At 39.4% G+C, this 25,466-nt stretch overlaps 1 protein-coding gene and 1 non-coding gene across 2 annotated transcripts; one reads left to right on the top strand and one right to left on the bottom strand.

The window, feature by feature from the left end:
* Nucleotides 1–1,050: 1,050 nt before the first annotated feature.
* KRTAP24-1 (keratin associated protein 24-1) lies at nt 1,051–1,797 on the bottom strand. The gene has a single exon (XM_075542930.1). It carries the CDS (start codon nt 1,795–1,797, stop codon nt 1,051–1,053), a length of 747 nt encoding a protein of 248 aa, XP_075399045.1.
* A 22,452-nt stretch (nt 1,798–24,249) lies between these two features.
* On the top strand, nt 24,250–24,356 carry LOC142441961 (U6 spliceosomal RNA). The gene has a single exon (XR_012783237.1). It is a non-coding gene; the product is annotated as a U6 spliceosomal RNA (small nuclear RNA).
* Nucleotides 24,357–25,466: the final 1,110 nt, after the last annotated feature.

Raw genomic sequence — 25,466 nt, 5'->3', positions numbered from 1 at the left:
TCCCTATATAAATATCAACCACATGTCCTCAAAGAAAGATATCTTTCAATGTGTTAAAAGAAGAACATAACAAATAAAGCTCTCAGAATATTATGTTCTGTATTCTTTACATTTTAAAATTATACTAGAAACTAAACATCAATAAACTTACCTTTTGACAATACTTCCCATATGGCCATGACACTGATAATTTTTTAGATCCATGAAATAACACTTAATGAAAACCATAAATTTCAGATAAAATCTGTTTATTAATTATGAACTGGAAGGTTTTTCAGAAAGCAATAATTCATCAGGAAAAAGTTTTGAAAAGACCCAGAACAAAAATATTTCTAATCATAGAGTACATAAAAACATTTTTGATTCTTCCAACAAATAATTTATCTGCTCCTGCTACTTCCCATCCATACTCCTAAATACTAACAGTCAATTGTATAGTTTGAGGTGTCTTTGGAAGAGAAGGTTTGCTGAAGGTCTTCTGCTTTGAAATAGTCAGTCATTGATGGTTGCATGATAATCAGTCACCAGGGCAAGGAGGGAATGGCTCCACTCAGTATATTTAAATAAAGTTACTTCTTAGTTCTTCAGCTAGATGCGAGTAAGGTGATCCACAAATGTATCCCAAAGCCATGTGAAAGATCATGCTGGAATCAAGAGTTGAAAAAAGGAGGTCCCAGTTCATCAAGGAAAGACAGGTTATACTTGTGCTGGTAGACAAAAGACAATGACTGCTACATTAAAAAGATGGCGATCCTTGTGTTTGGTAGGGAATCCTTTCAGTGCATCCATTTTAGACAATTTCAGAAACAACCATTATTATCTTCGGAATTGACCTTGAACATAAATTAACAGAGCAACAAAAGAAAGGAAAAACAAAACAAAGTCCCAGCGGGCCATAGCAGTTGTAGTGAATAAACCCTGGAATTGTGTTTGAAGTTAATCTAGCAGTGGTCTTAAGGAATATAAAGTATTTCTACCGAAGGTTAAGGAAGGTAACTAGCACAGTCTGCCTCTTTGGGCAGTTTGAAGCTTGAATAAATGTTTAGGTGATCAATAATAATTCCAAGGTCTGATACTACTGCACAAATACCTCAAAGGTGGAAAGGTACTGGGTATGCCCCTTAGAGATCTGTACATTCTAGGAAAATATCTTAGAGGTCTGCAGCTCATAGACCTGGAACTCAGATATTGGCAATTTCTTGTTAAATAAGTTTGAGGCTGGCAGCTGCTGGCAATATAACAAGATGGTGAGAAGCCACTGGGGCGTAAGCCAAGGCTTTGGAAGCTTCTGTACCCAAAGCTGCCTGGGCTGCAGTAGCTTATGGATCGGTAGCTCTTGGATACGTTGTTAAATTGAACAACGCACTTGGAATCATTGCGAAGGGTCTGGCAGGTTTTCAAGGCATGCTGGGTGGGTGTGTAGTAATTGGATACATACCCCACTGTCTGAGGGCATGGGCTGCAGCTGGGGCTGGAGCTGATGTTGGTAGTTTCACAGACACTTCGTGCTTTTCCCAGGGATGGAGAGTTGCATGGCACACAGATGACTGATGGTTCACAACTCGATGTGCAGGTCTGCGGCTCACAGCTCAGAGACTCACAGCTGAGGACGTCCCCGTAGGACTCTTGGCAGTTATCCAGGAGCCAGAGATTTCCTTGGTAGTGACTGGGTAAGCAGAGTCCACAGGTGGGATTTTCATCTTTCGAGCAAACAGCCACAGAAGGAGTCACAGGGATGTAACAGTGAGTTCTGCAAGGTGTGACATCACACACCCCAGAATAGCCCAGAACAGACATGAATCCTTAGTGTATACTACTTGGTACTCAATGGTGTCATGAAGACATAAGACTGAGGACTTTATATATCTTCACTGGTGGGTGTCAAAGTCGTCTCTAGACTCTCTTCCTTCTCATTTCCCGGAACAATACTGGTTCAACAGCTCATTAGTGTGTTACTTAGCCACAGCTCCTGATGACTCCATACTCATAGAAATAAGTTTGTTTTGTTTCTTCAAAGTATCTATTATCGCCGCTTTGACCAGTACTCACCATTCATCAGCTGTAGAGCACAACATCAGTGAATAGTGATTTTAGGGTTAATAGGCAAACTCTCCCCTGCCAATCAACGATTAGCAAGAATGTAGGTGTCGACGGGCTTCTGCAGTGTGCTTATTAAAGGGTTAACAAGGATTCAAGGGAAGCTTACAACCTGTACTTTTCTGTTCTTCAAACCCAAACAAAGCAGTTGCCATAGAGCCAATATTTTGCACAGGACTTTGAGGACTGTAATCTTCTGGTAGTAGATGTACTTTGGCCTTTCATCTAAGGTACTTGGAGGTGGACTTGAACTGTGGAAGCATCACTGAACTAACTCTAGACTCTCTCTATTCTTTTTTATTTTTAATTAATCATTTTTGGGGGTGACTCACAAATCTTATGACAACCCATCATTCCATTATTTTAAGTACACTTGTACATATGTTGCCATCAACATTTCCAAAACATTTTCTTTCTATTTGAGTCCTTGGTATCAGCTCCTCATTTTTCCCCATGCTCCCACCCTCATGAATTCTTAATCAAAGATATATGGTTGTTGTTATGTCCTGTCTTACACTCTCCACTGTCTCCCTTTACCCATACTTCTGTCTTTTAGACTTCTGAAAAGCACTACAGGACTTGATCATGTTTAAGAAGTCTGCGAATCACAACATATGATGAACTACACTTTAGGACCATAGTTTTTTACTTTTTATCTTTAGTAAGTATTATATACAAATAAATGTTAAAATATGTGTTTAGGTTTGTGTGTAGTATTCTTCAACCCCAAAGAAGATCAGATTTCTTAAAATATTGATAATGAAAGGCAATAACGATGAAAAGTAAAAGCAAAGTATTTGACTTACAATTTACATCAAAATCTGTTACAATGGAATAATCAGAATAGAACTCCATTGCAAATAAGAAATGATCTGTATATTGAAATAAGCTAAGTGACTTGGCTATCTTAACATTATTGTTCAATAATCTAAGGCATTAGATTATTAAAAAATGATTTTGTTCCCAGTGATGGATTTTATGTGACCTATACTTGCTTATGAAAAGTTCTCATATGGCCTGTTTGGACATTCTTACTGGAAAACTCATAGAAATCTGGTGAGACTTGGTGACCTGCAGAGCTAAAGATAAAGTTGTCTCCGTGGGCCCGTTCTTGTTAAGGAACTAAGACTTCTCTGGAACCTAATCTGTAGAATTTCTGCAATGTGTATTATCAAAGTAGGCATGCTTTTAAGGATAATATGCTAGTATGGGTGGACTAGAGAAATAAATTCATAGACATGTGTATAAGAAAGAGCTTTATATATAAGAACAATTGAATATTAAGAAAACATCCCAGCCCAGTCCAGATTAAGTCCATGCATCTGATATTAGCAAATATATCCAATACCAATCTATAAAGTCCTCTTCAGACTCACAAAACACATGCAGTGATGTTGAATGCAGGAAGATCACAGGCCAGTGGGTGGGAAGTCTTGGGGATCCAGTGGCAGTGTAAGCATCAGCTTTCAGGGGTCTTCAGGGTCTCCACGTGGCTCCTTCAGCTCGAGGGGCTCTAATGTAGTTCCAAGTGTCTTGTCTACAGGAATATCTCCCAAGCAGTGCGTTGGTGTCCTACTTTCAATGAGCTAGTTATCTCCTTAGCACCTCCAAATGAGGTCATCAAGCTGCAACCTGATTGACAAGCTAAACTCCCACCCTTCACTCTTAAATCACAAATTGACAATAGATCATGTAACTAACATGATAATACATACTTTTCTAATTGAATACTATTACACATTCTATTGCCTTGCTGAAAATTCCATTTGCTGTCAAATCTGTAATTTTTCCCCTCTTTCTCCCCAAAGAAGTATTATTTAGTCTTGATTTACTTTCTTTTGTGCATAGATTTTATTTCAATGATGTATTAAAGGACATAGTTATTTTTGCTTTATGCTCATAAAAAGTTTATCATGTTTAAAATATATTTGAATAGTCTATAGTTGCTATAGGTTCAGTCTGTATTTAATATCATATTTCAATTTTTAATGATGAAAACTGAGGAGATTCTTTAAAGATATTTTAATTTAAATCGAAGAATTAACATTTGTTCTTAAAATTTTTAAGTGTAATCTTTCTTACAGCATTATGGATTTGGAAATAGCCATTGAATGGAAATTGCCATGCACTTAGTAACAGAGATCAGATCAGATAGGACAGAGTTGCTCAAATTAGCTCCTGGGATAGTTTATTAAAGTCACTTCTCGCACAGAAGACAAATAGGATTTTCTCACTCTACATCTGTGAAAAATGCACTCTGATTTAAGGCTATAATCACCAAACATTTCCTTATCTGAGTTTTTTTTTTACAAACTTCCCAGTAATTATTCTATAAACATCACAACAAACAACTCTTTATTCAACACATTTTGGTACTTTGCGTGTTTTTTTTTTGCTGGGGTGGAAGGGTCAGGATCAGGGAAACATATCTCTAGGAAACAGGTTGGCCACATTAACTCCTGCGATGTTGCACAGAAAGTCAACTTTGAAGTCACCAAGAGAGGGAGAATCCATAAGGCGGATGACGGCCAACTTTTCAGCAACGTGCATGGTCCTCATTATCTACAGAAAACTCTAGTCCAAAGAGGCGTCCTTTCTGCATCCATCATCAACTCTTAACTTCTAGTGCTTACATCTTAGGCTTCATCGCAGTGCACTCGAGAGAGGGAGAAAACACAGTAAAACAATCAGCTGTGAAGTCCTCTATTTCCTTCTCACTCAGCATTAAATAGGGGGTATTTTAAATCAATGTCATTCACACGAGTGTAGATGCTGTTACGTGGGGCTAAGTTTATTTTTTACTCATTGTGATCCCAGATGACAGAGTGGAACTGCCCCACAGGGCTTTCTTGGCTTAAATCTTTATGGGAACAGATTACAGGTCTTTCTGCCAACAGTCATGTAGGTGCATTCAAACTGTCAACCTTTCAGTTAGCAGCCAAGCTTTTAAAGAGTTGTGCAAGGGCTCCTAGTTTATATCCAACAAAATAAACATAGAACATCATATAAACTAAGTAATGTTGAAATCATGAGAATTTATAACATGCATACTCAGAAGGCATTTTGGTTTGATAAGATTCTGAACAATTAGATTCAGATTTGCAAAGACTGTGTGAACTCATTTGATCTTATTTGTATTTATGTTTTACCTTCTCACCCAGTCAGATGCAACTGTTATTCAGTTATTTTATGTAAATGATACAGAAGAAGTGTTCTATTTCAGTCTTTATCCTGGCAGGACACAGAGCAGGCAGAACTTGTAGCAAAGTATTAGATTCACAATGATGCTCCAAGCTTAAAGGGAACATAGGCAGGTGTCAGGTGTATGCCATTGTCTTCTGGGGCTTACTCTATTTCCATGTGATGATAGAATAATTAGTTCTCCTGTTTTTGTATTTTCTGTATGTGCTAGGCTGAATAGTGGTCACCATGAATTAGAATCAACTCCCTGACCAGGAATGGGTTTTTTGAGTTTTGTTTGTAATATATTACCTAGGCCCTATTAGCATGTTTAGGTATGCATGTTTAACTGTTGATTGCAAGGCCAGTGGGCCCAGCTACTAACCTCTCACCTGGAGAAAGATAAGGTTACCTGCTCCTATGAATTAGATGAAATTTCAAACACTTAGACTCAGTACCAGTGGGTTAATATTTTACCTTATATAGGACTTTACAGATAGTATTAAGATGAGGATCATGAATTAAATTAGCTCATGAATTTCTCTACCCATAAGCAATTGAGTTGATTTTGATCTATAATAACCCTACAGGGCAGAGCAGAGGGATCCCTGCTGGCATAGTGGGTTACATATTGGTCTCCAAAACCCTGTCAGTAGTCCAAACAAACCAGCCACTCTATGGAAGAAACATGAGATTTCATGCTCTCAAAAGTATTTACAACTCTCGAAACCCTAGAGGAAAATTCTATGCTGTCCTATGGGGTACTTATGAGTTGAGATGGAATGTATGAGAGCGGAGTTTGGTTTTATAAAAGGGAAGGAATCTTGGTGGAGTGGTGAGGTAGACATTGAGGTACTCACCACAGAGTTAGAGATTAAAATCCACTATTCGGTCTTGGATGAAAAGATGAGGCTGAGTACTCTCTTAAAGACGTACCAGGACAGTAACGGTACCAACAGTTTCTTGGAGGCATTGCAGGGGACGTGGGAGAGAAATTAGGAGTTCACGACATGAGTTCACGAAAAAAGAAAAGGGTCTTTGTGGGAGGAAAACTTGGGAGAGAGATCTTTGTGTGAGCCCGAGCAGTCTCTGCCAGGCCGCGTGGTCAAAGGAATCCTATGGGTGCCGCGTAAAACCTGAAGCTTCTTTAACTCTCATTAAATTCACTTGGATCATGATAAAGAAAAAATTCTAAAATTAGTTGTGGTTATGATTGCACAACTCTTCTTGATGTGCACTATATATAAATAAAACTATATATATATGATTTACAGTATCAGAACCCAAAGGTGCAGTTTTATTTTGACCCTGGGTGGCAAGAGATCAGAAAGATAGGAGAGAATTCAATGTGGCACCAGAAGCATAGCTTGGAGTGATGTAATTATAGGCTTTAAAATGCTAGCTGCCCCTAGGAACTGTGCATAATTCCCTGCCATTGAGTTGATATCAACTCATAGAGACCTTATAGGACAGAGTAGAACTGTCCCTGTGGGTTTCCAAGGCTGTCACTCTTTGTGGGAATAGAAGGGCCTGTCTTTCTTCCACTGAACAGCTGGTTTTTGGATTGCTGATCTTTCTGTCAGCAGTCCAACACATAAACACTACGCTGTGAGGCCTCATGAACTATATATGACAGGCAGGGGGGTGGGGGCTCTCCCCTAGATCCTCCAAGAGGAGTTAAATCTGGCTTGTTGTGGACTCGTGGCCTCTAGAACTGTAAGAGAAATGTGCGTTGTTTTAAGGTCCAAGTTTGTGGCAATTTGTTACAACAACCAGAAAAAAAGAATAATCTATGTCAGAAAGAAACAGTAACTATAATAGATAGTCTTTACATAGTTTGAACTATTTGAACTCTGTAAAAGACCAAGTATAAGAACCAAGTAATGACCTTTGTGGCTGTGAGATAATTTAGAGATGTCCTTAAGCTTTTCAAAAATAAGTAAAAACCATCCTTTGTCTAATGCTAGGACATTCCTGTAACTCATTAAAAAAGAGTTATGGAACTGTTTCCCAATTTTATTCAAAGGTTAAAAATCCTTTTGGGTAAACACAGAAGATCAAAGAAAGCTAAATTTTCCAGTAAATGGCCCTTAAATAAAATAATGGGGGTGACCTTCTAGCCTTTTAGGTCTTGATGAAGTTTTTATCTTTCCTTTTGCCACTGTCTATATATTTATGTTCTAATTCTGCTTGACAGAGTATTCTTAAATGATGCAAAAGTGGTCCCAGGATTGAAAAAGCAAAATACATGTAAATTCTTACTTATATAGTAATTGAATTTTGAAGATTGAATTTTAAAAGTATCTAATTTACCAATGAAAATGTAAAATAATGGCACCCTGGCTGCATTTACGTTGCTGGCATAACAGATCTTTATTAGTTTGAGTAGCAGAAGGAAAATGAGCAAAATAAACATTGGGGGCAGCCAATGTAGAGGAAAACAAGGTACTTAAAACATGATGCCACACTGACTGTAAAGGTAGGGAAATGAGTTTGGTTAGTGCTCACCTTGTCAGGAATGCTCCCTCAGGAAGACAATGGGAGGCTGCTGGAGCAAGATGTCACCGTTTTGAGGCGAGTAGAGACTGTGCCTTAATAAGGTATGAATCACCCTCTCATGGAGCACCATGGAAAATATTTATTAGCATGTAACCTTGGGAAATTGCTGCCTTTCAGGACTTCTGTGTGCTGTTCTTCAAAACCAGAGCTCACATCACCTAGTTGGCAGCACTGGTAGGAGCATGAAATGAGGTAATAATGGTGACCGGATATAGGAAAGGGCATGCCAAATAGTAGATGCTAATTCAATGCTGCTTTCCTTTCTGATTTTCCGATTTCAGAATTTCCAGCCACCAGTTAGGTCAAAGAAAAGCTGTATTGTTTATAGCTTCCTTTCATGTTGCAAACACAGTCCTGCAATGACTATCCTTCCTCTAAAAGACCCTGCTAAACATTAACAGCTCCATTGACACAAGTTATACACACACACCAATGATCCATCATAGGAGAAAGTCTGACAACAGGCTTTTGTAAAGATTCCAAGCAGCCAAACCACCTGCCACTGAGTCCATTCCCATGCATAGCAACCCTACTGCGCAGAGTAGAACGCCACTTTTCCCCACTGTAAACCTTTTAAAAAGCCATTTGCTTCATCTTTTTATTGCAGAGCAAGTGTGTTAGACAGGGTACTAACACAGTAACAGATAGATTCAAACTGTTGACCAGTGTTGCCGTCACCATGCCACTAGGGCGCTTCCTGTCAAGATGAAGTCAATAAGACTCTACGAAGTTTTCCTTCATCATACAGCATCTCTATGAGTTGGAATCACCTAGAGACAGGCAACAAACATTTTATACAGTTAAAAAAAAGCCTTGTTCAAGTGGGTCATGTGTCATCAACTAGTTCCTGAGAGGCCATGCATATATCAGTTAAGAATAAGGACTGAATATTCAAATTTCCTTGATTTTAATCCTATTTTCTGATGCTTGATTGAAGTGTCAGTTAAATATTGCTATAACTTAGTTTTCTCATCTCTCAAATGAAATTAATACAGATAGTATTTTATCCACAGATGTCTAAGTTTGTGAAGCACAGGGTAGACAACTCATAGAGCCAATATTACCATTTATTATTGTCACCATCCTATGCTATTTGTTATTACTATCATTTTCATTATAGGAGCTCATCTAGGATTGACTGCATTTTATTTTAAAAGAAAACCAATATACCAGAACACTGGTGTCTAATTTTCTATTATTTGTATAATTTGTGGAGTCCCTGGGTGGTGCACATGGTCAATGTGCTTGGCTGATAATTTAAAGCTTGGCCATTTGAGTCCACCCTCCCAAAGAAGACCTATGTATAAATAGAATTAAAACCATAATCCCAGAGAGAAAGGTGATCTAGGATCAAGACAAAGGGGAAGTAGCTTAATTTTCAGTTTAGAATCAAAAGTTCCTAGAGTTGACAACATCTTGGTGGCACAGTGGTTCAAGCTATCCACTGGTAACTGAAAGGTTGACCATTCAAGCCCATGACCCAATGCTCTGGAGGAAGACATGGCAGCCTGCTTGTATAAAGGTATAAAGCCATGAAAATCATACGAGGACAGTCCTATTCTGTCCTATAAGGGTGAGATAAATTATATTGATTCTATGGTAATGAATTTGGAATTAATTTGGTTTAGAGTCAAAGATTAGAGTCATCAAGTTAATGTCACTTTCTAAGTGGCTTCCAGGTTAGGTATAACCTTGATAAATAAAACTACAAGAGAGTAGAGGACAGAAGTCATTGGCGTCCAATGTAATCCCTAGGAATTTTTAACCATTTTTATGCTTTCTTATCTGTAAAAATTAGGGTAATGCATTTTTATAAGTGTATTTGGAGATTATTAATTACCAGACTGGGTGCCTGGTGTATATATATAGAAGATGATCAATATGATAACCATATGTGTTAGTCTAGGTACTTTAGAGAAACAAATCCACAGAAACTCATGTATAAGAGAGCGTTTTATATAACGGTTAAGTGCACATCAAGAAAAAATCCCAACCCAGTACTGGCCAAACCCAAAAGTCCAATATTAACCCATTAAACATATGTCCAACACCAATCCACAAAGTCCTCCTCCATCTCACAAAGCAGACGCAATGACGCCGACTGCAGGAGGAAAGCCAAGTCAGTGAATGTGTAAGCATCTCAGCGTTGGCAGGGGTCTACACACGGCTGCTCCAGCACCCAGGGCTGCATCGGGGTAGGTCCGTGTGACTTTTCCTCAGGGATGTTTGCAGGAAGTCAGCCTTGCCAGCTGAAGCAGGAAACTGCTAAGGCAGCTGCACCCTGGTGTAACCATCACAAAGCAAGAAACCAGAGAACTAGAAAGGTGAGGCTCACTGAGCCATTTATCCCTCTGCACTTCAATTAACCCCATTTGTGTTTATCAGCCAGGTTGGCATAATAAACTAACTAACTCACCATAATTAAAAGGGATGTGATAAGTATGAAAAGTTGCTTGTAGAAAGAATTGGCTTCATTGAGTACATGAAATAATTGAACTAAATGAACATATATGAAGGTATTATGCTCCAACTAACAGTGTTGTTCTCTTTCTAAGGATCCATGAGAGAAGGAGCTCATTTTTTAAAAGTTTAATTAAGAGGAGAAATACTGTTGTATTTTTATTGTTCTAAAATTTAAATTTATATAACCCTTTGTAGTTAATTTCAAAAGGCATTGCATCTACTAGTACTTGGGTAAAACTCCATTATCTTTCAGTTTTCCCACAAGTGTTCTGAAGGCAGCTGATTGTGGAAGATATTAAACTGGCCAGTGGCTCTTCATTCTCTCCTTCCTCTACCTCTACTGGAAATGCTACAGAGATGAAGATGGTCTTGCACTTGGGTCCCAGAATAAACCTGATTTTATAGCTGGAATAATGAATGTGTAGTACAAATAACAAATACACCATGACATATTTAAACTTTTGGAATAAAGGAGTTATTTGTTAGTGTAACACAATCTAGCTTACTATGATGAAAGCACATCCATGCTTTTCTTTTTAAAACAATAAAAAACACAAGTGTACATGTTTGAGGCTCAAATAATACATAGCATTTAATCAGAACCAACATATGATCTATATTCTTACTTTTCTCAGCTACTTAAAATACACAGAAATTGTATTGACTGCATATATGTGAAGACACAATGGAAAATCTCAATATCAACAGCTAAAACCAAAATAGGGGTGACTGATGAAGAGATCAATTACTCATATTTAACATCAAGATAATTTTTTTTTAAAATTAAAAGAAGTTGACAAGAGTAAAAATATGACCTTAATTCTATCTTACTTGAAGTTTAAGAACATTTCAAGAACAGATTTGAATCATTCAACACTGATGACAGAAGACTTGATGAGATGTGGGAAGACATCAAGACCATCATTCATGATGAAAGCAGAAGCTCATTCAAAAGATAAGAAAGAAAGAGACGATCAAATGGAACATCAGAAGAGACTCTGAACTTGCTCTTAATCATGGAGTATTTAAAGCAAATGAAAAAAAAAGATGAATTCAATCATCTGAAGAGAAAATCTCAAAGGGCAGCTTGAGCAGACACAGTCAAGTATAATGAAATGTGCAAGGACCTAGAATCAGAAAACAAAAAGAGAAGAATATATTTGAAACTGAAAGAAATGAAGAAAAACTCAAGCTTCGAGTGCAATCTTGAAAGTTTCTATAGGCAAAATATTGACTGATGCAGGAATCATCAAGGAAAGATGACAAGAATATAGTCACTGTGCCAAAAAGAACTAGTCTCCATTCCACCATTTCAGGAGTGAGCATTCGAACAAGCATCAAAGGTGCTGAATGAAGAAGTTTAAACTGTATTGAATGCCTTACCCCCAAACAAAGTTCCATGAATTGATGGAATTCCCATAGAAATGTTTCAGCAAACTGAAGAAGCACTGGGAACATTCACTCATCTATGCCTAGAGACTTGGAGGGCAGTTACTTGGCCAGCTGACTGGGAGGGATCCATATCTGTGACAATTCCAAGGAAAGATGACTCAACATAATCGTCAAACTGTAGAATAACTTTGATACTGCATGCAAGTAAAGCTTTGCTTTAGATCATCCAACAAGTGTTGTATCAATACATTGTCAAAGAACTGCCAGAGGTTCAGGCTGGATTCAGAAGAGGACATGGAACCAGGGAGATCATTGCTGATGTCAGATGGATCTTGGTTCAAAGCAGAGAATACCAGAAAGAGGTTTACTTGTGTTTTATTGACCATGCAATGGAAATTGACTGTGTGGACCATAAAAAGTGATGGATAACCTTGAGAAGGTGAATTCCAGAACACTTCATTATGTTCATTCAGAACTTGTGCACGTGTCAAGAGGCAGTGTATGAACAGAACAAGGGAATACTACATGGTTTAAAATCAGGAAAAGTTTGCATAAAAATTGTATCCTCTCACCAGACTTATTCATTCAGCATGCTTAGCAATCATAAGAGAAGCTGGATTATGTGATGAATAATGTGGTAGCAGGCTTGGAGGAGACTCATTGCCAACTTCTGATATACAGATAGAATTGAAGCAGTTCCTAATGAAGATCTTGAATTGTAGTCTTCATTATGTATTACAACTCAATATAAGTAAGACCAAAATTCTCACAACTGGACCGATAGGCAATACCCTGGGGAAAAGGTGAAGTTGTTGAGGATTTTCTTTCTTTCTTTCTTTCCTTCTTTCTTTCTTTCATTTTATTGGGGGTTCATACAGCTCTTGTCATAATACATACATACATTCATTGTGTCAAGCACATTTGTACATTTGTGGCCATCATCATTTTCAAAACATTTTCTTTCTACTTGAGCTCTTGGTATCAGCTCCTCATTTTCCCTCTCCCTCCCCTGTCCTCCCTCCTTCATGAATCCTAGATAATTAATAAATTATTACTTTTTCATGTCTTACAATGGACGAATGCTTCCCTTCACTCACCCTGGGAGGGGGTTAAGAGGAGGAGAGGTGGGAAAGGAAGTCAGTGATCTAAAATAGGTGATGAGGAGGGCATAGGATGCCCAGTAGGGCTTGATCAAGAGCAATGTAACTGAGAGGAATTACTGAAGCCCAAATGAAGGCTGAGCATGATAGTGGGACAAGAGGAAAGTAAAAGGAAATAGAGTAAAAACTAGGAGGCAAAGGGCATTTATAGAGGCCTAAATACAGGCATGCACATATGTAAATATATTTATATATAATGATAGGGAAATAGATCTGTGTGCATATTTTTATATGTTAAATATCAAGGTAGCAGATAGTCATTGGGCCTCTACTCACTGGAAAAATATGTTTTTTGTAACAACCTGGCATTCCACGATGCTCACCTTCCAGACACAATTGGTGAAGACAAAATGGATGCACAGCAAATGTGGTGAAGAAAGATGATGGTGTCCAGCTATCAAAAGATATTGCATCTGGGGTCTTAAAGCCTTGAAGATAAACAAGTGGCCATCTAGCTGAGAAGCAACAAAGTCCACATGGTAGAATCTCACCAGCCTGTGTGATTATGAGGTGTCCATGGGATCATGTATCAGGCATCAAAGACCCAGAATAAAAAATCATATCAATGCAAATGAGGGGGAGTGCAGCGTGAAGACCCAAAGTCCATCTGTAGACATTCCCTTACAGAAGGGTCACAAGGAAGAGAAGGGCCAGTCAGGGTGCACTATAGCACAGTTGAAACATACAACTGTCCTCTAGCCCCTTAATGCTTCTTCCCCACCACTATCGTGGCCCCAATGCTACCTTACAAATCCAGCTAGACCAGAGCATGTACATGAGTACAGATAAGTGCTGGACACACAGGGAACACAGGAAAGATAAAACCCTGAGGACCAATAATGAGAGTGGCTCTACCAGGAGGGGAAGAGGAAGGTGGGGGAATAAAGGGGTATTTTTTTTTCTTGCTTGAATCCTCAATCAATGCTTATGGAAACAGTAATAAAGATATCAAAAGACATATTGCATTGGGTAAATCCACAAAACCTCTTTAGAATATTGAAAAACAAGGATGTTACTTCAAGGACTAAGGTGTGCCTGACCCAGGCTATGATATTCTTCATTGCATCATATAAATGTGAAAGTTGGACCGTAAGGGAGTCTGAAGAGGAATTGTTGCATCTGAATTGTAGTGCTGCAGAGTATTGAAAGTATCAAAAATTGTAAAAGATAAACAGATTTTTATAAAAAGACATCTGACCAGTGCTCCTTAGAGGCAAGGATGGCAAAACTTTGTCTTAGATACTCTGGATATATTGTCAGGAGAGATCAGACACTGGAGAAGTACATCATTTTTGGTAAAGTGGGAGGGAAGGAGAATAAAAGAAATCTCTCAGGACATGAATCCGCACAGCTGCTCTATCTCTGGGTTCAGGCATAGGAACAATTGTGAAAATGGCACAGGACAGTGCAGGGTTTTGTTCTCTTTCTTAGGATCTCTGTCTCAGAGCTGACTTCTTGGCACCTAACAAGAACAAAAGAAAAACAAGATAACCAGAATCTGCTATACATGTAGGGAAAGGGTTGTAAATTACTAAATGCATAGTTGGGGGCTTTGAAGACTGAAAGATATAGGAGAGACAACTCAAAGATTAGCAGGAGCTGGACACAAAATCTAGTGATCAGTGATGATAAGAAATAACAGTCAATAAATGATAGCCATAGGAGATATGTTTCTGGGGTGAACAACTAGTAAACAGATAGCACTGAGGTCTGTTATATATTGATGGTTGGCAGGAACAACTTTAGCATTAAAATTGCATTATCCTGCAATTATCATTGTCTCCTCTTAAAATCAGTGGCAAAATTTAACAACAGTTTTACTAGCCTGTGTTAGACAGGGTTCTCCAGAGGGAAACAAAAGGACACATAATTATTTAGATAGATAGATAAATAGATAGATATGGACATATATGGACACATCTATGTATCTATATAGATAGCTATATATGATATGGATAGATATATATACAACACAAATAAATAAACAGCTAATTAGTCCACAAAGCAGTACAGAGGGCTCAGTTCAACTCACTTCCATGAGACAGTAAATATACTGGCAGTCCTTCCACTCATGAGGGTTGCTGGGTGCAAGTTAAGGAAGCAGAGAGCTCAGTCCTCAGTAGAGCAATAGAGGCAGTCCTGCCACAAGCAGCAAACAGTACGGGAGGTCACCAACAGTCAGCCAGATGATCTATCATACAACTTAAGCTAGGTAAGCATTCAGTTTCTAATTAAAAGGTTGGCATATGGAATCGGATGGTCAGAGACTAAGAATTGAAAGGCAAGTAGAAGGGCAGCAGGGAGTTACACAGATGATAGGAATACAACTGATGGTTGGCATCTGGAAGGTTCATCATATGTCCCTGGGCAGTAGCGTAAAAGTGAAGTGCGGCATTGGCTTCCACTAGGGATGAAAAGAGCCTAAGCACCATTTACTCCAATAGAGTAGTGCATTGTAGGAGAAACAGGGACATGGCAGCAGCTCCCCATAGAGAAAGAACTGTGGTTTCCAGAGTAGAGAATGATGGATGAAATGGTGCAGTTGGAAGTCAGGGCTTGGATTGGCTCTAACTAAATGACACTTGATCAAATTATTTATTTACCCTGTTGGCTACACACATGCACTCACACCCACCCCTCATTTAGATAATTTTGCAGCAGAACATCTTATTAGCATATTGCTTTGAAAATATGAAGATGACATCCCACGCATGCATAAAATAAATCTAGCTTGCATCTTCTACATATCAAGGATCCCAGGCCTTCTACCTATTCATCAGGCTTGATCACGTGTGATATCATCACCTTGTGTTTTATCTGCTTTGCTGCCATTGCTGCTTCTCAATTATATTTAATTAAAGTGAGTCCATTTCAGTGAATGTTTATTCTAGTCATTATCTACAGTAATAATGGAGTTAAGAAGACACAATCCTCTTATAGAAGAGCCTTGGTGTTGCAGTGCTTGAAGGAGGTATTAACATGCTGAAATATCTCCTAGATATAAAAATATATTGGATTTGCCATATAGTAAATTCCTTACTCTACTTAGTTTTTGCATTTTGACTGAAGCTATAACTGTGTAGGATTGCTTCTTGCACATATCTTCTGGAAACTAGTCAATTATATATACAAATCTTGGAGTATATTTTTAACAGAAGTACCTTGACAGCTTAAAATTATTCATATTTAAAAGTTAACTTTGATTTTTAAGGAGTTTAGTCCATACATGCATTTAAAAAATCATTTTATTAGGGGCTCATACAACTCCTATCACAATCCATACACACATCAATTGTGTAAAGCACATTTGTACATTCGTTGCCATCATCATTCTTCAAACATTTGCTCTCCACCCATGCCCCTGGCATCAGGTCCTCACTTTTTCCCCTCCCTCCCCAATTTCCCTTCCCTCATGAACCCTTGATAATTTATAAGTTATTATTTTGTCATATCTTGCTCTGTCCCATGTCTGCCTTCACCCACTTTTCTGTTGTATGTCCCCCAGGGAGGAGGTCACACATACATGCAATTTTTAACAGGGTAACACGGGCGACGAGCTTGCTGAGAGTTGTGAAATTTTCATCTATTTACACTGGTGGCCTTTTTTGCAAGGACTAAACATGATGCCAATAGCCATCCACGTAAGCTCTTCAACTAAATGGATGTCTTCACTGAGACAATTCCCTGAAGTACCTTGGCATTTATGCAATTCAACTGAGCAAGCATCGAGCGCATTTTCATTTCAGATGAAGAAAGCTATCTGAAGAATGCTCACATTTTCATGAAGGAACAATCTTACTTTGCATGCTTACTCAAAAGTACAAGTATGCATTAATCTTTACAGATATTGATTTCCTGACATTGGTAACCTGTTAAATCTAGACAGATCTGTACTATGCCTGATAAATCTAGAAAAATCCCTTCAAAAAATTTAAAGATGTCACCACTGGGCTAAGTTTAGTCAAGTAAAAGATTGCAAGCAACTAGTTGACATGTTAGAACACCACCAGTGCTGCTTTGGGTGGATTATTTTCTATTATTCAATTGTCCTGGTTACTTTGGAAGCATGGTTTTAGTAACATCAGCTGTCATGAGTTCATTCTCCCTGAGCAGAGGCTGGATTCTGGCCATGTAGCTCTGCATTGGTCATTGGAGAGTGAGGTATACTGATGTAATTTTTCTCAGAAAACATAATGAAAAGTGTATGCAACATTTTTCAGAAAAAATGGGGATATTTATAAACTCTTAAAAACATGCAGATAGAAATATTGAGAGAGAAGAAGAAGAAGAGGTAATGGAAAAGATTGATTAAGAGAGAGAAAGAGGGTCAGTTGTATCATATATACATTTTTATTATATATGTATTTTGTAATATATATATATATAATTTGATAAAATGGAGTGCAGGCCATTTATCCGAATTCCACCTTTTTAAAGAATTGTTTTGCTTCAGACTATGGAAGAAATCTATTTGACATTTCATGTTGTGACTTTTCAATGTCAATGTATCACTTTCTTTCTCAAAGTTAGTCTCAGATTACTTCTCTGTAGCTTCTGTTATGGATAGAAAAATAAAGGAGGAATTTAGAGCCATTGAGGATTGAAATAGATTTCAATCCAACTCCTCTAAGAAGGTGAAATTCTCCAACTAGAGATCTTTCCAATCATTACATGCTTCCAGAAGACATGCCTAGGCTCGCTTTGATAAAACCCAATTTAAATGGTATTATTAGGTGTGGTTGTGTTGCTGTTGTTAATGGTTTGTTGGTTGATTTGTTAACTCACCTAAATTTTTCATGATGTAATTTCTTTTTTTCATCCTTCTTTATAAATCTGAAAACAAGAGATAGCTAACTATTTTGTAAAATTTCTTTTTCAACATCTAGGTTGTTTTTTTTTTTTTTCATTTGTGGAGCTTCAAAAAGAAAACTAAGATGTTTCTGTTTAGACTATAGGTTTGGTCTCTATAGAACTTCTATTGACATGTTTCTGATAATTAGGGCACAAGGGGTTAAGTTTGGGAAACCAAATGTCTTCCAATTATTAATCCGCAGTGACTACAGTGTGAGCTAGATTAAGGACATTTAACCGAGAGAGAAGCTTGATCTCATTAGTCATTCTATCACAGATTGATGACAAATGCAGAAGATGCCCAACACACAAACTTGTTTGCCATGTGGTCGAATCTATTATGTTTAATTGCATCTGTAATGCCTCCCCTAATCTATAACTACCAATGACTCTGTAAATTTGACAGGAATCCATATAGTTTCCTGCTTTAATAAACTGAGATCAAAAAGCCACTGAGAAGCTGTATCCCTTACCAGAGATGGTTGATTAAGGGTATAATAAAATTAACATAAAATAACAAAAATCACATCTGAGAGTTGCTGATGTTTCCATTCTCACATAGTTCGTTAACATGCTAAATTTCATTTCTGAACACGTGAGTCTACAATGTCTTTTATATTACCATTAGTGTTCTTTGAAAGCTCAGTTTATAGTTACTTTTCATAATTTTCTATTGTCTATAGAATAATGTCCACTTTCTTCAATATCTGACAAAATGCATTATAAGACTCACTCCATTACTCTGCCCGATGATCTATATCTCAAATTCCATTTAAATATTTAACACTTCTTAGAAGTGTCTCTGCTCTTTCAGTATTAGCGATTTTACACAGCTACCTCCCTTCTGGAATGCCCTTGCTTAGTGTGCATCCTCTCTACCACAGGATTCTGGACAAGTCAAAACTCACTTTCTCTGAAATGATTTTGACACCCCTTTACTCATTTCTACGTGTGATTCCTCATGTGTGAAGTTTGAAAATAGGATTTTACAGAGTAACTACAAATAATTAACCTAGCTATCTTAGGTGTGGACATTGAACAAGTGTTTCGAAGGTGGAAAGTTTCAAAAAACCAAGAGCAAAGGAATCGAGGATTGGCAAAAGAAAGGTGACATAGGATTTTTTTTTAATCAAGGATGAAATTTTCCTTGTGGCAGATGTTTGTTGTTATTAGGTGCCACTGAGTCAGTTATGACTCATAGTGACCTACAGACAACAGAAGGAAACACTGCCCTTGACCTATGCACCACAGAAGGAACACTGCCCTTGACCTATGCACCACAGAAGGGAACACTGCCCTTGACCTATGCACCACAGAAGGAACACTGCCCTTGACCTATGCACCACAGAAGGAACACTGCCCATGACCTATGCACCACAGAAGGAACACTGCCCTTGACCTATGCACCACAGAAGGGAACACTGCCCTTGACCTATGCACCATAGAAGGGGACACTGTCCATGACCTATGCACCATAGAAGGGAACACTGCCCATGACCTATGCACCACAGAAGCAGACACTGTCCATGACCTATACACCATAGAAGGGGACACTGCCCATGACCTATGTACCACAGAAGGGGACACTGTCCATGACCTATGCATCATAGAAGGGGACACTGTCCATGACCTATGCACCACAGAAGGGGACACTGTCCATGACCTATGCATCATAGAAGGGGACACTGTCCATGACCTATGCACCACAGAAGGGGACACTGTCTATGACCTGTTCACCACAGAAGGGGACACAGTCCATGACCTGTTCACCACAGAAGGGGACACTGCCCATGACCTATGCACCATAGAAGGAACACTGCCCATGACCTATGCACCACAGAAGGGAACACTGTCCATGACCTGTGCACCACAGAAGGGAACACTGTCCATGACCTATGCACCATAGAAGGGGACCTGCCCATGACCTATGCACCATAGAAGGGGACATTGTCCATGACCTGTTCACCACAGAAGGGGACACTGTCCATGACCTGTTCACCACAGAAGGGGACACTGTCCATGACCTATGCACCATAGAAGGAACACTGCCCATGACCTATGCACCACAGAAGGGGACACTGTCCATGACCTGTGCACCATAGAAGGAACACTGCCCATGACCTATGCACCACAGAAGGGAACACTGTCCATGACCTGTGCACCACAGAAGGGAACACTGTCCATGACCTATGCACCATAGAAGGGGACCTGCCCATGACCTATGCACCATAGAAGGGGACATTGTCCATGACCTGTTCACCACAGAAGGGGACACTGTCCATGACCTGTTCACCACAGAAGGGGACACTGTCCATGACCTATGCACCATAGAAGGAACACTGCCCATGACCTATGCACCACAGAAGGGGACACTGTCCATGACCTGTGCACCACAGAAGGGAACATTGTCCATGACCTGTTCACCACAGAAGGGGACACTGTCCATGACCTATGCTCTACAGAAGGGGACACTGTCCATGACCTGTGCACCACAGAAGGGAACATTGTCCATGACCTGTTCACCACAGAAGGGGACACTGTCCATGACCTATGCACCACAGAAGGGGATACTGTCCATGACCTGTTCACCACAGAAGGGGACACAGTCCATGACCTGTTCACCACAGAAGGGGACACTGCCCATGACCTATGCACCATAGAAGGAACACTGCCCATGACCTATGCACCACAGAAGGGAACACTGTCCATGACCTGTGCACCACAGAAGGGGACACTGCCCATGACCTATGCACCATAGAAGGAACACTGCCCATGACCTATGCACCACAGAAGGGAACACTGTCCATGACCTGTGCACCACAGAAGGGAACACTGTCCATGACCTATGCACCATAGAAGGGGACACTGCCCATGACCTGTTCACCACAGAAGGGAACACTGTCCATGACCTATGCAACACAGAAGGGGACACTCTCCATGACCTGTTCACCACAGAAGGGGACACTCTCCATGACCTATGCACCACAGAAGGGGACACTGTCCATGACCTGTGCACCACAGAAGGGAACATTGTCCATGACCTGTTCACCACAGAAGGGGACACTGTCCATGACCTATGCACCACAGAAGGGGACACTGTCCATGACCTGTTCACCACAGAAGGGGACACTGTCCATGACCTATGCACCACAGAAGGGGATACTGTCCATGACCTGTTCACCACAGAAGGGGACACAGTCCATGACCTGTTCACCACAGAAGGGGAAACTGCCCATGACCTATGCACCATAGAAGGAACACTGCCCATGACCTATGCACCACAGAAGGGAACACGGTCCATGACCTGTGCACCACAGAAGGGAACACTGTCCATGACCTATGCACCATAGAAGGGGACACTGCCCATGACCTATGCACCATAGAAGGGGACACTGTCCATGACCTGTTCACCACAGAAGGGAACACTGTCCATGACCTATGCACCATAGAAGGGGACACTGCCCATGACCTATGCACCATAGAAGGGGACACTGTCCATGACCTGTTCACCACAGAAGGGGACACTGTCCATGACCTGTGCACCACAGAGGGGACACTGCCCAGTCCTGCACCATCCTCACAGTTATTGTCATGTGTGAGGTCATTGTGAGCCACCCATTAATACAGCTTGTTGAAGGTCATCCTGTGTTTCACTGCCCTCCTACTCTTTCACACAGATGTCCCATTCCAGAGATTGGGCTCCCCTAATCAAAGCTCCAAAGTAGAGGATAAAGCATTTCATTTTCAAAATAGTTTTTTATTTCTAGGTTTTACAAGTTAAAATGTGGTCTTTACATTCATTATGTAATCACATGGTCCTCTGTTAGCTTATATTTAAACTTGTGAATGTAAGATAGCTTTCCAAATTGGATGATAAAGTGAGTACCATAAATATAAACCGGCCCAAGGATCAGCCGAGGCACCTATTATACCATAAAATCTGCATAAAAATGTGCTGAGAAATTCGCCTTATACATAAGTATATACGGTATATGTTCTGTGATGACATACCAAGCTTATTATTTTTATAGATTGTAAGCATTTCATGTTAATTTTAATTCTCAAATTTGAATATTTTCCTTTGTTGTTTTGTTTAGGAATAAGCAGAAGAATAAAAAATTCTTTGGCATACAAAACATTGTCAATAGATTAATTTTAGCATTCAGATAAAAAAAGAAAGAAAGAATATTGTTTTATATCTAAATTTAGACCCTATCACTTGGTTACAGAGATTTTGAACAAGCTACCTCATTAGTAAAATGGAGGAAATCTTGATCACCTCAAACAGTAAGAAAGATTAGAATATATACCTATGAAATGTCTGGGATAGGAAATGTGGGAGGAATGGCATTTTCTTGGTATTAATTTATTTGAGGATGTTTAGATAGGAAATATGATCTATTTGAAAACTAAGTATGTGGCTTTCAAACAGAACATTAGTTAGAGAACAAGCAAATGTAGCCTTGAATTTTAACTGTGCTCTGAAACACACATATATACATATGGTCTTGGACACAGCTTAGAAATCTCATATGATTTTCTAACCCAACGTCTTCCTCCCTTTAAAAGCATAATGATGTTTTGGGCACGAGATAATGGTGATGAAGATTAACTGTGGCAATTTAAATAAGGAGCTGACACAAAAATAGTTGTTTTCAATGTCCCCCATTTAATCAATAGCAAATAGTTATATTAGCATCGATCTTTTGATTAAGCCAAATGACAGTTTATGGACATCAAATTGAATGGGCAAAGTGTTGTATTGAAGTCACAACAGTAGCTAGGTTCAGATAAGCAACTGAGAAATTGAAATGTGAAAAAAGTAGCAATTTTGAGAAATAGAAACTGCAGTTACAGTACAAATTGAAGAAAAAAATTACGCTTAAATTGAGGTTTGCTAAATCACAGGCAAGAACATCAAATATCTTTTACTCGACATATATTGAGTTATACTGTTCACAGTTGTAAGTAGTTCTTTAGATATGATGTAGAAATAGGGTAGAATTTTCCTTGTCTTCATGGTTTGGGCTCAGATTAGTTCCTGTTCCGGAGATTCTTAGCTGTTTACTCAACACCACCCCACTTTTTTCCCCCAGGTACACAATTTAACTATGTGCATCAGCCTCCTGTATGGTATTTAAAGCCAAAAGACTGAGGTCCATACTTAACTGTAATGGAATGACATCCTCAAGGCCATTCTGCTGTCAACGTTCTAAAGAATCAGGTGTGTTATCTAATCTCAGGAAGATGGCCTGGTAGACAGCTGCCACGTGGACCTTTTTTTGCTCAGCTTTGCAATTGTACATTTGAGAGTTCGTTTCTCAGGGCACTTTTCCCACTCGAACTACGAGTGTCCTTTCGTCAAAATATAGACATCCACAAACAGCAGAGATATTCTGATAGTCAAAATGTCTTATTGCTGTATGTTTCGAAATGCATTTAGAAGTCAATCTCTCTCTAACTTCTTTTATTTATTGTGAATTTTGAAAAAGTTTCCAGACCAAATCATAGGTCCACATTCAATCATGTTGCACATGCTAATTTAGCTTACCCCCCTCAATGTATCAGCACTCATTCCCACTTCCACCTTGTGTTTCATGTTACTATCCTTTCCTAACCCTCTGAACTTTATCTTTGTATAAATGTGCCCTTTTGCTTACAAATGGAAACCTATTCTCTTTTATGACTTTGAGTTTTGCTCCACATTTTCCCTCCATTCTATCAAAACCAAACCAGACTCACTGCCATTGAGTCAATGCTGACTCATAGCAACTCCATCTGGGTCTCCTAGACTGTAACTTTCATGGGAGTAGAAATTCCAGCTTTCCTCCCTTGGAGCTGCTGCTGGCTTCCAACTGCCAACCATGCAGATTGCAGCTGAACATGTAATCCCTACTCCACCCGGTTCTTTCACTCTACCCAGGGCCTTCTAAGGTAAACTTCCCACAGCAGTCGGTAATGGTAGCCTGGGACCATATGCTTCTGGTGCCAGGCTGGTGGTGACCGATGTTTGTGTGTCCAGTGGACTAATTGTTCCCCTGTGTCTTTAGATTGCCATCCCTTTGTTTCTGATGGATAGGGCAGACCAACGGTTGCATCTTGGATTTCTACCCCGGAGCTTTCCAGACCCCACTGACTATACACCAAAGTCACATGGTCTTTGTAAATTAAGTAATGCTCATGGTTCCCTGAGACTCTCCTGATACCCAAGGCCCAGCAATTTATTTTCTCAAGGTGTTTGGTTGTGTCTAAGAAATTTTCATAATGCTTTCCCCTGTGTGCTCCACTACATTTGTGCATATATTTGTAGCAAAAGTACATATGCTTATACCAATGTCCTCTGAATATTTGCAATAACCTCCATAATTAATTCAGAGACCAAGAAAGATCAATGTTGCAAAGAACAGTTGCCATAAATAAATAGATATAAAATAAGTTATATATAAAGTAGATATAAAACATATGAATGATAACACACAAACAACATGATTTGTATGCTAATATGTGATTTTATGAGGAGGAAAACCAGAAATAAGAATTTCATCCAGTGCTCGCTTCAGCAGCACATATACTAAAATTGGAATGATACAGAGAAGATTTGCATGGCTCCTGTGCAAGGATGACACGCAAATTCGTGAAGCGTTCCATATTAAAAAAGAAGAAGAAGAATTTAATTCAGGTTGAAAAACTTCAAACATTTGTTTTTATAGAAGTAAGTGATAGGAACCCCTAACAGCAAAAGAGAAGTCTTGTGAGGGAGACAAGATAATCCACATGGAATAAGAAGAGCTGCTGGTGTGATGCCGAATGATCTCTCAAAAGTGAAAATCGGGTTGTTTCCAGCTGTTCGTGATGATCTTCCTTAATAAGGGCACTGTCAGCCACTCGGGAAAAAGAACATGGTTGAAAACGACTGGGTGTGTATTCACAGGTCTGTAGCAGTCAGACTTGTAGCTAAGAGGGTGATATCCATAGGACAGGTAGTTCATGGGTGGATGATCATAAGACAGGCATCTCAGAGGTTGATTATCATAAGACAGGTAGTTAAGGAGCTGATGGCCATAAGTAAGGTGACTGAGGGGGTAACCACCATGGGATTGGTAACTTGGAAAGTGACAGCTCAGCGGTTGTCTTCTGGATGCTGGATGGTAGGCTCTGGAGCCTTGGACTGTGGCAGGAAGACAGGCAGTTCCTTAATGTGGTCTGGGTACAACTGAAGAAATGGGAACATTGAGAGGTGCTGCAAGGACCATCTGCACACCTAGCTGTTGGCAGCTGACCGGCTCACAGAAGGGCTCAGGGAAGTCATCTCGGGGTGTGTTGCTGAGCAGACTGCTTGTAGGGGAGCAGAGGGCACTCCCACAGATCACCTCAGTGGAGCAGAGTGTGCTGGGCGAGGTGACAAGAACATGGCCAGAATTCCCAAGGGAGTGAGAACTGTAGCTTCCGGAGCAGCAGTTGTAGGACATGGTGAGGAGGGAATCCAGGTGTTCAATAAATTGCAAAGAGTAGGTGGCTGAAGCGTGATTGTCACTTGCTGGATCTACCTTTTACGTATTGTAACTGTTGGGTGATGGCTCCCAATATAACCGATCCTCTTTTTCATGGATGGAATGATTTTATGCTATTTCATTAGAGTGCTATTTAATTGCTTATCAAGCAGTCCTCCACCATATCCTATACAATTTATATGATCATTATCACATCTTTCAAATAACTGTCATTTCAAAGTCAGTCTCTTCTTTCCCACTCAATGACTCTCAC

The sequence above is a fragment of the Tenrec ecaudatus genome, chromosome 2, assembly GCF_050624435.1.
Source record: "Tenrec ecaudatus isolate mTenEca1 chromosome 2, mTenEca1.hap1, whole genome shotgun sequence".
NCBI lineage: Eukaryota > Metazoa > Chordata > Mammalia > Afrosoricida > Tenrecidae > Tenrec > Tenrec ecaudatus.
Note: the sequence above shows the minus strand (reverse complement) of the source record. Positions and strands in the feature narration are given on the sequence as shown.

What these genes read in the sequence shown, in the direction of transcription:
- KRTAP24-1 (XM_075542930.1), bottom strand. Translation starts at nt 1,797, where the DNA reads ATGTCTGTTCTGGGCTATTCTGGGGTGTGTGATGTCACACCTTGCAGA.